This window comes from Pelmatolapia mariae, linkage group LG15, assembly GCF_036321145.2.
Source record: "Pelmatolapia mariae isolate MD_Pm_ZW linkage group LG15, Pm_UMD_F_2, whole genome shotgun sequence".
In the NCBI taxonomy this organism is placed as follows: Eukaryota; Metazoa; Chordata; class Actinopteri; order Cichliformes; family Cichlidae; genus Pelmatolapia; species Pelmatolapia mariae.
This window is the reverse complement of record NC_086240.1, coordinates 14,636,830-14,651,241: the sequence shown is the minus strand read 5'-3', so window position 1 is coordinate 14,651,241 and position 14,412 is coordinate 14,636,830. Positions and strand designations below refer to the sequence as shown.

General features: G+C 37.8%; 2 protein-coding genes across 4 annotated transcripts; both read right to left on the bottom strand.

The window, feature by feature from the left end:
* Positions 1–21: 21 nt before the first annotated feature.
* On the bottom strand, positions 22–3,758 carry erh (ERH mRNA splicing and mitosis factor). The gene is made up of 4 exons (XM_063495742.1): positions 3,616–3,758; positions 3,092–3,179; positions 1,488–1,608; positions 22–1,390 (listed from the first exon to the last, which is right to left on the bottom strand). Exons 1-4 carry the CDS (start codon positions 3,616–3,618, stop codon positions 1,282–1,284), a joined length of 321 nt encoding a protein of 106 aa, XP_063351812.1. The 5' UTR covers positions 3,619–3,758; the 3' UTR covers positions 22–1,281.
* A 675-nt stretch (positions 3,759–4,433) lies between these two features.
* paplnb (papilin b, proteoglycan-like sulfated glycoprotein) lies at positions 4,434–14,128 on the bottom strand. 3 transcript variants are annotated; one of them, XM_063495739.1, is made up of 14 exons: positions 14,001–14,128; positions 10,096–11,828; positions 9,785–9,864; positions 9,331–9,440; positions 9,066–9,126; positions 8,874–8,976; positions 8,662–8,792; positions 7,869–8,189; positions 7,354–7,530; positions 7,127–7,277; positions 6,953–7,033; positions 5,647–5,803; positions 5,444–5,519; positions 4,434–5,063 (listed from the first exon to the last, which is right to left on the bottom strand). In XM_063495739.1, exons 3-14 carry the CDS (start codon positions 9,839–9,841, stop codon positions 4,782–4,784), a joined length of 1,707 nt encoding a protein of 568 aa, XP_063351809.1. In that variant the 5' UTR covers positions 9,842–9,864; positions 10,096–11,828; positions 14,001–14,128; the 3' UTR covers positions 4,434–4,781. The 3 variants fall into 3 exon arrangements, with proteins under 3 accessions (XP_063351809.1, XP_063351810.1, XP_063351811.1); XM_063495740.1 differs by lacking the exon at positions 14,001–14,128 and adding an exon at positions 13,158–13,318 and having other exon boundaries at positions 9,785–9,867; XM_063495741.1 differs by lacking the exons at positions 10,096–11,828; positions 14,001–14,128 and having other exon boundaries at positions 9,785–9,939.
* Positions 14,129–14,412: the final 284 nt, after the last annotated feature.

Here is a 14,412-nt window from a genome sequence, read left to right as displayed (position 1 = left end):
ATATACATGAGTGGACACCAGTCAGAAACAATCGTTTATTTTGTTTCAATAAAAGAAAACAGAAACGGAGAGTTGAAATCATATGTTATGCAAAACAGCAGGATTACAAAAACGTTATAAATCACAATGGTGGGCTTTTAAAACATAATGAAAACTCAAAAACGTCCATTAATTATAGTAACAAATCTCCTGGGTCGTCATGTGATCATCAGTCTTCAGCCACTGATCTACTTCAAAAATAAAACGGCTGCTTTCAAAGTCCACAACGTCTTGAAATTCAACCACCCAGGAAAAAATGAAATAAAATTCACATAACTTTTAGGGAAACTGAAAACCACACACAAAAAAAGTTTTTCTACCCCGTGGAGTATTTCTCCATTCTTCCCATCATAGTGTAACAAGTTAAACATGCAGGTTCCCAACCATGACCCAATTTTTCAGTATAAAGCCCAAAATGTACAATTTCACCCCATTTATTCCAAACCTCTTTTGCCAATAAAAATGATGTGAAAACATTCCCTTTGTTAAATGGGCAATGTAGTCTTTACAAAGAAAAAGAAAAGAAGCCCTTTTCATACATGTAGTCTTTTTTATTCCTCTGATGGCACATGTCAGATTCATAATTAAATGCCTAACCTCATCAGTTTTTTTATGTATTACTTCCAAAAGGTAATGAATACTAATTAATTCATGCATGGCAAATGTCCTGCGAGATCAATGACACTTTTGCCACAGTTGCCAGTATAGCCGTTTTCACACACAAACTTAAAATGTTGGAACAGGCATATCAGGACATTGTGTAAAGTTCTTTCTCACATGTAACACAAAAGCAAGCCTTCCATGTGGTTTAGGTGAGGGAGCTGCACAATATCCTATAGAAAGGACACAATATGACTACTAAGTTCCTATGCACATTACATGAATTTTGTTCCTGGCTGAAATCCATTTAATGTCCAATCCAACTGCATCACACCTTTGTGTTCTTACATGCACCTCTCTCAGGTAATGTCAAGAAAGACATCAGGCTGCAGTGCACGTGTGAAAAGAGCTTGCATGTCTGAATGAAGCTGCAAAAAGTGGCCTGAATGGAAAAAATGCCGTCACTTAAGCACAGTGGTGGAACCATGTCTGAAAAGGGCTTTGCGTTACAAATTACAAATACACACACATGCTGCCAAGGATGACATTTCCAAAAAGAAAATCCCCAAATTTTTTCACATCCCCAAATTTTTCCCAATCTCTCTTCCTCATGTTTGGTACAATATGAAAGAATTCCCCCTGTCAAACTGACTTTGCTGCTTGCTGAGCCTGACGCCGTAAGAGGACGTATATCTTCTCCTTTATCCAGTCTTTGTTGTATGGTTGATATGTTTGAGTGTCAGCTCTGTATCTGTATAAAAAGTAAAATATTTTATTGAAACGTGACCAATGCATCCAAAGGGAATGTTGTGTTGCATTCAAATTCATACACAGCTAATTATACTTACACAAGACAGCTCAGATCTGCCAAGTCATCAATAAAGTCAAACAACTGACTAATGTCATAAGTAATGGAGGGACTGTTTGGATTCATCCTCTTGAGATGCTCTTCATACATTTTGCAAACACCTGGGGAAGAGGCACATGACATGCTGAATGGAAGCAAAAACAACAACAACAAAAAATGCAATCCACAGGAAAAAGTTAAAATAGCAAAAAACAACAGTAATTTACAGAGACTGTATGGTGTACAGTAATCACTGAAAGAGAAAGACAAGATAAAGAGGCCCTAATAAAGGGAATAAAGTAATAAGTGAAAACAAACAAACCTTTGGCATCACTTGCTGTATTTGTATCTGTATTTATTAGAGCTATTTTGAAATATCTTGTATTTAACTGGTACGGTAATCTGTTATTTACTATTATTACTGTCTTGAAGCAACTGTGACCACATAATTTCCTCTGGGATTAATACGGTAGTCTGAATCTGAAAAGTGTATACTGCAGTTCAAGACACACAACACAATTGTAAACACCTCTTACTTTACAGATAATAAAGGCATTAAAGGTATATGATAACCCCATTACTACGGAATGCATAACTTGAGTAAATGTATGCATTTTTATCACAGTCAGTTCTGAATATCATACCAATAATCTCTGTTCAATAGAGCTCAACTGCAGTTCAAAACCCATTAGCGTAAAGCCGCAAACACACTGAACCATCCATCACACATTGCTTTGAAGCTGCCAGACGGTTGGTTTTGGATATTCCAGGCTCAAATTAGGTGACCCTGTAATTTATTTACTAGCAGGTCATGTGTCAAGCAACACTATTCTTCGCTCTCATAGGTAGTCTCTTCAGTCGCTTGCCGCCTGTTCTGCCCACTTTGGCTCGCCAGCAGTTATTTCACTCACAGGCGATAGAAGTTACAAAATATATAACTTTCTATGGTCTCTGGTTGCCATATCATTGCAAATGGTTTCCAGTGTATACTTTTAGTCAGTTTGCTGAGAGTGCTTTCAGTCACAGTCATCCTGTTCTTTGGGACAAGCTGCCTGCTGACCTGAGGTCAATTAGAGCTGCGTCTACATTCAAAAAAAGATTTAAAACCCTTTGTATTCCTAATTTTTTATTAAGTTTCTTTGTTGTTATTTTTAAACTTTTATAGTAATCACAAGTTTACACGTTTTTTGTGCTATATGAAAAGGATGTTGACTTAGAAAAATGAATTTTATGTTTCCTGAGTCCATAGTTTAAAGAGAGTCACATAATTTAAAAAAAAAAAAAGTCTTTTCTCATGTTTTCTTTCCAGAAACTAGAAAGTGATTACTGCCAGTCTGTTTTGTTTTGGGGTTTTTTCACAAATTAAGCTGAACCACATAATCCCATACACAGACAATACTTGGTACTAGGATGAATTTATTATTCACTGGCTTATAATTTGTATGTATTTACTATGAGAAAAATATCCTTAAAAAGAATGAGGAATCACAATAGATGACGAATTCAATAAAATTGCATCTGCTACTACTACTTGTTACACTGAAAGTAAATATTTAAAAAAAAAACTCGAGATGATTTATGAATGAAAACATTAAACAGACTCACCCTCCATGCATTCATTAACTGACTCATAGTCAGCGTATGTGCGGCCCTCTGGTCTCTTGGTTGGTTGGACAAGCAAAATTGTGTGCGACTGTAAAATGATTGATAATGTTTAATACACACCACCACGTAGTTTCTCCGTGTCAAACCAAATCACCTTAATTGGGCAGCTGATGCGAGTTTTTTGCGAGTTTGAGACTTGTGTAACCTTCTGCCCAGACATTTTCCAACTCCAGTGTAAGGATGGTCATTCAGCTGCAGACCACCGACTTCATCAGTCTTTTACAAAACATCCACCTTAACGTTACTTCAGCCACATCTCACATTAATAAAAATATGTAATTTGATTAGATGGTGAAATTACGTTTTAAGAAACAACGAAGCGGTGGGCAAAAATGCGTGTTTGATAAGAATAGCAAAGCGTTAGCCTCGAAGCTTATTAGCTTAGCTGTGTGTGATTAGCACAAGCTAGTGTGGCCTAAACTGAGAATTATTAGCTCTTTAGATGTAAAATAAAACACACTTACCATCTCTGTTTTCAACGCAAAGCCTCGCTATTTACTGGCTATGCAAAACTGAAAAAAACTCGTATTCAGAGTAACTTCTCAGAACCCCGTGCGATGTAGCTGTTTGGTCTAAAAGAAATTTAGGGGAAGTGAAAAAGACCTCTTCCGGTTGTAAAATCGAGTCCCTTCAAAGTATAGTTTTTGCTTCAAAATAAAAGTCCGATAATGCCACAGTAATGATTAAAAGGTGATTTTTTTTCAGCAGACTTTGTTTGTAAAGGTACACATTATTTTTTCTAAATTCTCTTTTTTAAATTATCATAGACATTATTTAAATGGACCCAGGTTGTGCATCTGAAAAGTGTAGCCAGCAGAGAAGCGCTCTAAAGCTGCCTTACTTTTAATGGCCAGTAGGGGCTGAAAGCTTTGTCAGCCCCTGCAAGTCTCCTGCATAAAAGACTTGTGGTTGTACAGAAGTTTGTGGGAAAACGGCCCCCCCAATAAATGACTTTTCTAATGAGTTTGTGAACTCACTTGCTAATTATTTCATGCGGAAAATTTTTAAATTTAAATTGTAGTTATTATATTGTTTTGCTGTTTACACATTCACTTAACATAGAGAGATCTCTGGTTCATCCCTGGGAGGACACACAAAACCCTTCAGGTCTGCATCAGGAAAGACATCCAGCATACAAGTGGAGCTAGCTGTTGTGGTGACCCCTTGTGGACTTGGGAGTACCTCTGAGTAGCTTTTACTATTATCCTGCTCGTGTATTGACATGTCAGTAATGATGCCCTACAAGAAATGAAGATGCAAATAAAGCTTTTTTTCTTTCAAAATTACAACATAGCTGAAAATTTATTAATTGGATATATGATTTAATTTGAGTAATTACAATGAAATTATTTTTTTTGTTTTAATCTCGACCTACAGGGCAAAAACACATACACTGACATAGTGGAGATCACAAAAACAAACTGAAAGACAGTGAAACCAGGACCAAGAGCTATAATATTTGTGATGGTAAATCATATTTTTAAATGAAATATGTAATGTGGTTTGTTATTCTTTTTTTTCTTTATTTGGAGTATATACTATAGGCTACATTTGTGTACCAAAATCACTTGATTTTCTTCAAACAGGGAGCATGACTGGGCACTTTTGGAGATATCAGTGGCATGTGTGGTTATGGCCTTGCTCTCAGAAGGTCCCTGAGTGTCACTCTCCTTGTAGTTTCTCTTGGAGGTGTGGATACAGGCACCCTCGCCACACCTCCACACTCTCGTTGGCATGCCTCCAGGGACGCAAAGTTGTTGGGATTGCCCTGGCAGCCTCCATACCAGAACTCGGTACACTTGGCAGTGGCAGGATTATAGCAGAACCGGACCGTCCAGGTTTCACAGGGGCCCTCATCACGAGGCAGGGAGCACAAATTGCCAGTGGATGGAGGAGTGGGTGATGGGTGCTGCTGATATAGGAGAAAACAAAGCAATATATACATTATATTTGTAGTGTGGTCTGCAGAAAAAGAGCTGCAATTGTTAGACATTTTAAATGGTGAAAGAAATATTAAGCGTTACATATATGATTATATAATTGTTTTGCAGAGACAAAGATACTTTCTTATGGTTGTTATTGTGAATAATGCTCTAAAAACACATGATATTTTATCCCTGTAGTGTTTCTATTTGACCTTATCTTTTTGGTGAACACTCAAATTTAGTAAACTTGGCAAATACTTTGTTACTTAGTGAAGGTCATGACCAGATTTATATACACAGCTGTTATATTATTCAGAAAAGTTAACTGTGACTGGCTCATAAAATCAGTTAATAATGTGATTCCTACCACAGTCTGGTACTCAGGACACCCAGCCTGTCCGAATCCTCGAGCCGGTGTCACCCCATCCAAACAACAGCCATACCTAAAACAGAGACGATGATTTTTCTTTTTTAATTTCAGTTTGAAAATGGGGGGAAAATTCCTCAACACTTTCACATCACTTTCATCTGCATTTTCTGCAAACTAGTGTTTAGAGGTACTCATGTTACCTAGTGCGGACACAGTCTTCTTGTGAGCAGCCCTGGTTCCTGGGCCCCGTGGCAGAGGTACGGCCATCAGGACAGCAGCCGTAAGGCGACTGCGTACAGTGAGGTCTCACCTCATTAGGGTAAGGGTCATACACAGTGTTTGTAGCTGGCCTTGAAACTGAAGCAAGTAAACGAATGAGGTCAAATATACTATATGCGTGCATTCCTTTCTACTTTTAAAAGCTGTTGAATAACATTCCTTAATAAGTCTGTGTAGGTTCTCAGTCATCCAGGTCATTCTTTGTAGGTAATAAAAGATTAGTCATGAAAAGTTTATTGTTGTTGTTTTTATAAAAAACAAAACAAAAAAAACAACTTTTATAATACAGAAAACGCTTCGTAGAAGCAAAAAGAAATGTCTGTGTTTGAGCTTGTGGCTTACCTCCAGTTATCTAAGTTGGAAATTAGGCTAAAACAAGTTGGGAATTTTCTGTTTGTCTATGAAATACAAGAAGGCAATGGGAGGGCAGCACAGTCATAGTCTAGACAGCAACAATTACAACATGCCGAAAGCGTACATTATCTTTATTGCGTGAAGAAACCTCAACTGTGTTACAATACTAAAATTACTGTCCGCGCCTTAACTTAACAAACTTTTTTTTTTTTTACAATGGCTTTGATTTCACATATATAAAATGCACTCTGAGTTGTGAAACACTGCTATGTCTGTGTGGGTGAGTGTCTCTAAATATTCATTAATTCATTATTCAGCACTGTAATATCAGTTCAGTTCAAATTAGTTCAATTCAGTAGTACCAAATCACAAGAAAAAATGCATGAAGGAGCTTTGTACTATAAGGCAAACCCCTAAAATCAAACAACTCCATATGAACAACCATTTTGCAATAGTGGGTAAGAGCATAGAGACAGGACTAAAAGAGGACTAAAACTGCTTCAAGTTCCTGAAGCAGTTTGTGCCCTATAGCAGTATAGCTACGATCTGCTTCTGGGTCAGCCAATCCAGTCTCAACTATAAGCTTCATTAAAAAAGAGCATTTTGAGCTTGGTCTTAAAAGTAAACTTCCCCCAAATCCAAACTGGGACCTGAATGCTGAAGGCTCTGCCTCCCATTCTGCTTTTAAAAACTCTAGAAACCACAAGCAAGCCTGCAGTCTGAGAGAAAAGTGCTCTATTGGGATGATATGATTCTATGAGGTTCTATTACAGACAAGGGTGATCTTATGTTGTAGTGCCACATATAAAGAAATTGCATGCTCAACCATGCAAAGAAAGATGGTAACATTTCCGCAAATTGCACTCTTCATACCTGAAGGTTCTTCTGGAATATGGGGCACAAATCCTCTAATAGTGCTTCCACCTGGCCTTGGGTCCTGCACACTTGGGACCGCTGGAAAAGAAACAAGGTTGACCATATAAAATAAATAAATAAATAAATAAAAGTAAAAATTATCAGAACTTGCTGCATTCAGATGTCACTCACTTTGCACCCCAGGGCAGGGCTGCGTGTTGCATTCCTCCACAGAATGTGGTCTGTGAGCTAACCCACAACGATCTTCAGGGTAGGGGTTCAAATCAGTGTCAAAACAGGCAACTCTCCTCTCCCTCACACCACCACCACAACTTCTCGAACACTGCAAGATAAACAAAGATAGTAACGCGGAAAGGGAAATAACAGTTAAAGCTTTTTTTTGCTTTATGTTTTCTTACCAGGCCGTACTCTGTCATATGCCAGGTTATGCGTGTGTAACAGGCAGGTCTGCGGCAGGCCTGGACAGAAGGAGGTCGAACCAGTCCACTACATGCATGATCAGGCAGATGTTCGCCTCCTGGTCCAACGCAAACAACTTCCCTTGTCTGCTGTCCTTCTCCACAGGTCGCTGAACACTGACCATCAAATGCAACAACTTAGTTAATATTTTTAACTGATTTGAGTTGATAAATACAAGCAGTGTAATAATCATATATGAACAAGGTCATACTCTATCCAAGATAAATGTTGTATCAGTGAACACTGTTAGAGCAAAAAAAAAAAAATTAAATGGCAAAGATGGTCTAAGTAGACATAACTAGTGTGTTTCTCTGTTTTTACAGATTTGAAAATCATAGTCGGATTAATATTACCTTAAATACTATCAACTTAAATACCATAAATCCTGCTTTCATTCTGTTTCATATCATTAGGATAGTTCAAATATGATAGTTTTTAACTGTAGGCAACATACCACACTGAAGCTGGACACGCTGTACTCTGCAGTACATGGATGCATGTTGCAGGCCTGCTGACTCGGTGGCCGTTGCAGGCGCTGGGCAATGCAGTAAGTCTCGTCGACCACACGGGGGTTCACTGGGTCCTCAACTACACACTCCACACTACGATGCTGCATGCCTCTATTGCACGAGGTAGAGCACTCGCCAAACACACTAGCTCTATAGACATATGTGAATGTCTCTCTTGGATGAGGAGCAGCAACAACAACTGGAGCAGAAGAGTGTACTGAGTTAGTGTCTTCATCCAAGCCCATAAACTCTCCACGGGTCAGTATCTAAAAAAAAAAGAAAAGACAAATTATCAGGAAATAACTATAAAAAAAAGAACCAACAGGTATTACAAAAGTGAAAAGATAGTCCTATAAATCCCCTTTTAGGAGAGTAAAATTCTCTATGACTAAAAGAAAACTAAAAGACTGCATCCACCCTCAAAGACAGGGGCCTAGTTTCCACTTTAAGGATAACAATAGAAATATCTTATGTATTCTTTTTCTACCTTTAACTTCAACAATCTTTTTTTTTTTTCTAAATCTGGCTGACAAACAAAAGTTAGCAATAAAGAAAAAACTTCTTTGCTTTGAATAATCTGCATCTTTAAAAGTAAAAAATATACAGCTGATCTTTCAACCTTATTTAGATTCATTATTATAAGACCCTGCTCTTGGATCATTTGGTACATTGAAACCCAAATATTCAAACTAAGTAAGAGTTACATGCATAATTCTAATCTGCAGCTCCAAATCTCACCCTGCAGACGCCATCCACACAGATATCACTGCGGCCCACATAGCACAGGGTCCCATCTACCACTGCAGTTCTGTGTCTGTAAAAGAAATCCTCTCCTCTTGGGACACAGTTGAGCTCACATGGATTAGCTGCTAGAAAAGGTAAGGGAGTCACAAACCTGAGTTAAAAACACTCAAATTTATGTAATATTGTTGTACATATTGTACATGTACCTCCATAATAAGGCAACCACGTGTAGCGTTTTCCATTAAAGTCCATTCTGTCAAACTGGGAGCACTGCTCCTCCCTGAAATCCCTTGAGCTCACCGGGCATTCCTGCATGACAGGAAGTCGAACATTTAAACAAGATACTATCTGTTTTCTCTTTGTGCAAGTATTTTAAAATGGGTTTAAAGGATAATTACATGTGTATTGCAGGTGCGGAATGATTTGGAGGATCCAATGCAGTTATGGCCACCATCTGTCCTGCAGAAGGAAATGAAATAAGTGGCATTTGCACACTCAAGTGTTAAAAAAAGACACAAATTAAAAAAGATATAAGAATAGTCTTTTGTAATGTTACAAATTAATACAAAATTACCTTGAGTTCATGTATTCAAAACACAGTAGCAATGAATATGAATATGAGGCTCTTTACTTACTTTACTTACATGCATTTCTTTGCCCTACCTTGAAGTAATACATTTCCTGGTTCTCACTGCCACCCCTGTGCCACAGCTGCGGCTGCAGGGTCCATAGGCTCCAAACTCACCCCAGTAGTCGTGGGTCGAACGTGTCAACTAAACAAATAAGAGAAACTCAAAGTCAGGCTCTGGAACATGTTGTGCTCCCACATGGGACATCAGGACCCGACACAAATCCCTAACTCACACACTAAAAGCATGCAAGACGCACTAAAAAAAATAGCATTTAGCCACAAACTCACACTAATACATTACACAACATTTTTACAAACCTGTTCTGTGACACATTGAACTAATCATGCTTGCACATCAGAAAATAAATCATTTACCACTTAAAAAAAAAAAAAATCAAAGGAATATTTTCCTGTGTCATAAGGTACTGTTGATATGAATCTGTAATAATACAATGCTATTAATATTGTTAACATAAAAAAACTCACTGTAAAAGCAGGTACAGCCAGCAGCTGTAGGAGTCCCAGGACTTGCAGGATGTTCATGTTCACCTGAAGCCACTGCTGAACTACTGATGAGGATAGCAATTAATTAACGCAACTTACAGTGCAAGAAATTCCATTTAACACAAATGATGTGCGTACAGTTCATTCATCCATTAACAGATTAATGTGTATCAGATGAAACCTGAGTCCCTCAGGACCCCTGCTAAAGTCTTAACAAGTATCTATTCCATGCAAATACAAATGAAAAGCTGGATAATAAAAAAAAAACATGTAAAATTTTATTACTGAATTACCTGATTGAAGTGAATTCCCAGCTTGCTGACCAGCTGCACGGTGGGATGTGCACTTCAGCAGTGACGGCAGGCAATGACACCCAGCATTTCTTCTTCCATCACCCTCTCACTGCTTACTGACACCACAGCCCATAAAGTGTCAGATTTCAACCACTAAGAGAAACACTGGTTTTCTTTCCTTTTTTTTTTTTCCTGTTTTGATCGTAAATATGTTTCTTGCTGGATCAGAATGTCTGAAGTTAGAACTCCCACGTACTGAGACTCATGTTGTTAATTTACATCAAGTCTTTTTATTCACACAAATGTTTTGGAGGTACAGAAATTATGCAAATGTATATGTAATGTATAGATTCATGCAGAAATGGAACATCATCAAAGTTTGGTCAATTTCATAATATAAAGGAGGTTACATATGTCATCACATGCAATTTAAATATGTTTCTGCAACTTGCATATCTTAAAGTTGTATTATTTGTGAAGTGCACTAAAATGTGATTCAGTATGAAAGAGAATTTTCCATTGATTGCTTTTTCTGAAGTGTCTCACCACTGATTGTCTCCTTCACACATCCTGTAACCACTAAATACAGACATGTAAATCACAACAGGGGAGCTAGTGGGAAGTAAACATAGGTTTAAAGCTCTATTTAGTTTTATTTTAGCAAGAAACCACAGTGGAGCATGGCCTGGATGTGAACATAGCATGGAGGACAAGGAACACCGGGAATCAGTGAACATCAACATTCCTGTGCCAATAAGCTGCAATACTAGAGGAGCCATTCAGGCTGACGAGAGAAAACTATATAATCAAAACAGAATGTGAGTATATAATAGTATATCATATAGGGGGGAGAATAATGACAGCAAGCTTGATAGTAAATCTTTAGTTAAATGGCAGAATAGGCTTTAAGTTATAGTCTCTTGTCATCGCCTTTAAGATGCAAGTACATAGCAATCAAACAAAAAAGAAAGGCAATAAACTGTGCCTTTGTTGGGTTCATATTGTTAATGTTTAAATGAAACTATTATTTTAAGGGAAAATCCAGCATTCATATATATATATATATAAAGTCAGTGATATTATATTATGATATTATATTATAAAAATAAGAAAAAATATTGTGGTTGCTAGACTTAGCAATCAATGACAAAAATCTTCACAAAGACAAGAAAGTACGATTCAGCAACGTCAAACTTCAGCATCTCGCCCCGTCACCAACCCATCCATTCAAAATGTAAGCATCCAAACTCAAAACCACAACCCCAAACACTCTGCAAAGAGAAGCAAAATCTGCCAGTCACTTTTTGTCCCTCAAAGCTGCTGGTTCAGTTTCTGTGTTTGCTTCTCTTGAGGTTCACAGGCACTCTTGGTGCCGAACAGGTCGTCCATTGATTCCACGATTTCCTGTATTTCTCGGGACAGCTCGGAGTAGCTCTCTTTAAGGTCCTCTTGCTGCTTCCTGAGGTCTGCTGCTGCATGCATCAGCTCAGAAGCCTGTTCACTGCAGGTGGTCCTCAACTGCTCCACGTCCAAAAGCATCACCTCCATGCTTTTTATCACCTCCTCCAGACGCTCAGCAGTTGTTTCAAACCCTGATGTGTCCAGACTTCCTTCTTCCTTGGAATTGTCTGGAGCGCTGGCTCCTTCTTCTGGATTTGGTTCTGTCTCCATCCTCGTGTTGTAGCAACTTTCAATCACCTGATACTCAAGTCAGTCTTCAGTATAGCAGTTTTCTGGAAGAAAAGGGAAGCATTTAGCTGTAGCCAATGGCTGTAATAGGTTCAACTGCAAAAAATTATTCAATTTGGGTGAGAAATGTCAAAGATGCAGATCTAAGCTCTTCGCAGGGAGGGAAAAATGCATTTCTAGCAACTTTAATAGCAGGAAATTAACTAGGCATATCATTCTTTTCTTACTCTGTTTTTCCTATATTTTTCAAGTAATTAATATTTGACAACAGCATAATAAAACTGGAAATGCTGTCTTTGGTGTACCAACCCAATATTTTTAGTGACTCCTATGAAAAAATTCTGGAGGCGACCCTGGGTGTATGTGTGTATAGTTGTATGTGTTTGTATGTGTATCCAAGTGCCCTTTCACTGACATGGCTATACCAAGCTATAACCCCCTACTCCACCCACACCCACACCCACACCCCCTAGTCCAAACTACTGCCAGCTTCGATGAGGGGCAGGCGGGACATGAGATTATGTGTTTCTTCCCTTCTCCCAAATTGAGACAATTCACTCCTTCGGCTGTCTGAGCAGATGGATTAACCTCGTCCTCTGCCTTGACACACATGCACACAGTCATATGCATGTTATAATATAAGCTGAACTATTGTGAACACGTGGAGCTATACTACTGCAAGTCAGTTTGAAATGCCACATGCCATTTGGATAATTGCAGAATGTGGCTTGGCCCATTCTTTTACATTAACGAATTACAGGCAAATGCCAGCAGTTACTCTAAAAACTGCATATTGTTCAGCAGTAATGGAAACTTTACAGATGAGCAGGCCAACAGTATGCACTAATGCACCGGCGTGCTGTCATTGCAATGAATTTTTGGGACCTCTCTAAAAGTGTAAAGTGATTGTTTCACAGCCTGGACCAAAGACATCGCCACTATTCTTTTACGTTGGTTATCCCAAAAATAAACAGCCTAAAATAAAACAGTGTATAATCATCTTCCCTGAGTTTTCTGGCGCGAACGTCAGAGAAGATCCAAAGAATGCTGGCAATAAACAGAGGTGACTGGGGAAAAGAATGGGAAAACACAAGGGCTACATAGAAAAGGGAGGGGAAAGTATTGAGACAGGTGAAAACACAAGGAAAGTAATAATAATTCTTTGGATACAAAAATATTTTTATATTCAATTAGTGCAGTAAAACAAACAAAAGTATTCTTTCCTATTTTTATTTTTTTTTAAAGATTCGATTTTTTAAATATACACTCAATCAGTTTTAAAGTCTTTAAAGAATTAAATAGTTAAATGCATTAAAACAGTGACGAAATCCACATGTTCAAAAATTTGTTAAAGAGCCACCAAAGGTTCCTACCCTTTAAATGGCTGTAAAGATAAGGAGTCTAGATGATGACCTCACCACCCTCGGTCTCTTATCAAAACATGACAACTTGCTCGATGGAGGCCAATGTCAAGGGGATATACCCTTACTCTGAGAGTGGTGTAAAATACAAGGGTGTAAGTTTCAAAAGAAAAGTAATGAATTATTAATGAATCGGTTCAGGACACATTACCTAGACAACAAAGACAGCAGCTGTCTTGTTATAAAATAAACATTTGCAGAGAGTATGACGCCAGAAAACAGCATTCATATATATATATATAGATATAGATATAGATATGTGTGTGTGTGTGTGTGTGTGTGTGTGTGTGTGTGTGTGTGTGTGTGTGTGTGTGTGTGTGTAAGACTTTAAGCAATTACATTACATGTAAATTTTATGTACTGATGTAATTTTGTTGCAGAAGTACAATATAAAATGTTACATTTAATGGAATCTGGTCAAATTAAATTCACTTGTACACATATAGTTTATGCCAAGTACAGCTGCCTTAATGATCAATTATTTGAATAAATAAACCTTTAATTTCATGTATTTGAATATTTGAGTTGCATTTTACTCAAAAAATATTGCTTCGTATTTATGAGGTTGCAGATTTAATTTTTCAAAGCAAAAGCTCACAAAAAATACTGGTATGACTGATCAGGAGAAAAAAAGACCCTCATCAGTTCTTCACTAAAGCATGAAGAGACAAAAACAGACAAAAACCGATCAATAAAACAAAAATCAACTAAAGTATTCATTATAGTATTCAACAAAACATGTCAATAAACTTTTACAATTTCCCATGAGCGAAATAGAAGAAAATGAAGTCTTACTTGTCTCTGTGGTTATTTACTGAGCGTATCCGGAAAGTGTCAACATGCAGACTAAAGATAATATAGATTATGTGTTAAGTATGGATCCCAGCCAGAGTGCAGCAGGCCTGCCCTCCTCCTAACTCACTCCCTCTGTGTTATGATGCCCAAAATGGTGCTATTTTGGGCTAAACCCTGCTGTACGTTATCAACACAGAACATTTAGTTGTAAAGGACAGATACCTTTTACTTTTCAGAGGCAACATCATGATGAACATGTTCCAGTTTACTTCTTCATTCACAACCACATTTTCAAAACATGCTGGGGCCGTGTAAAATCATAATGGTTTGTGGAAATTTAATGCAATGATTTCAAATTCCAGTGATCCCTATATTTAAAATGGGACAGCATATGAAATGTTGAAACCCTTCT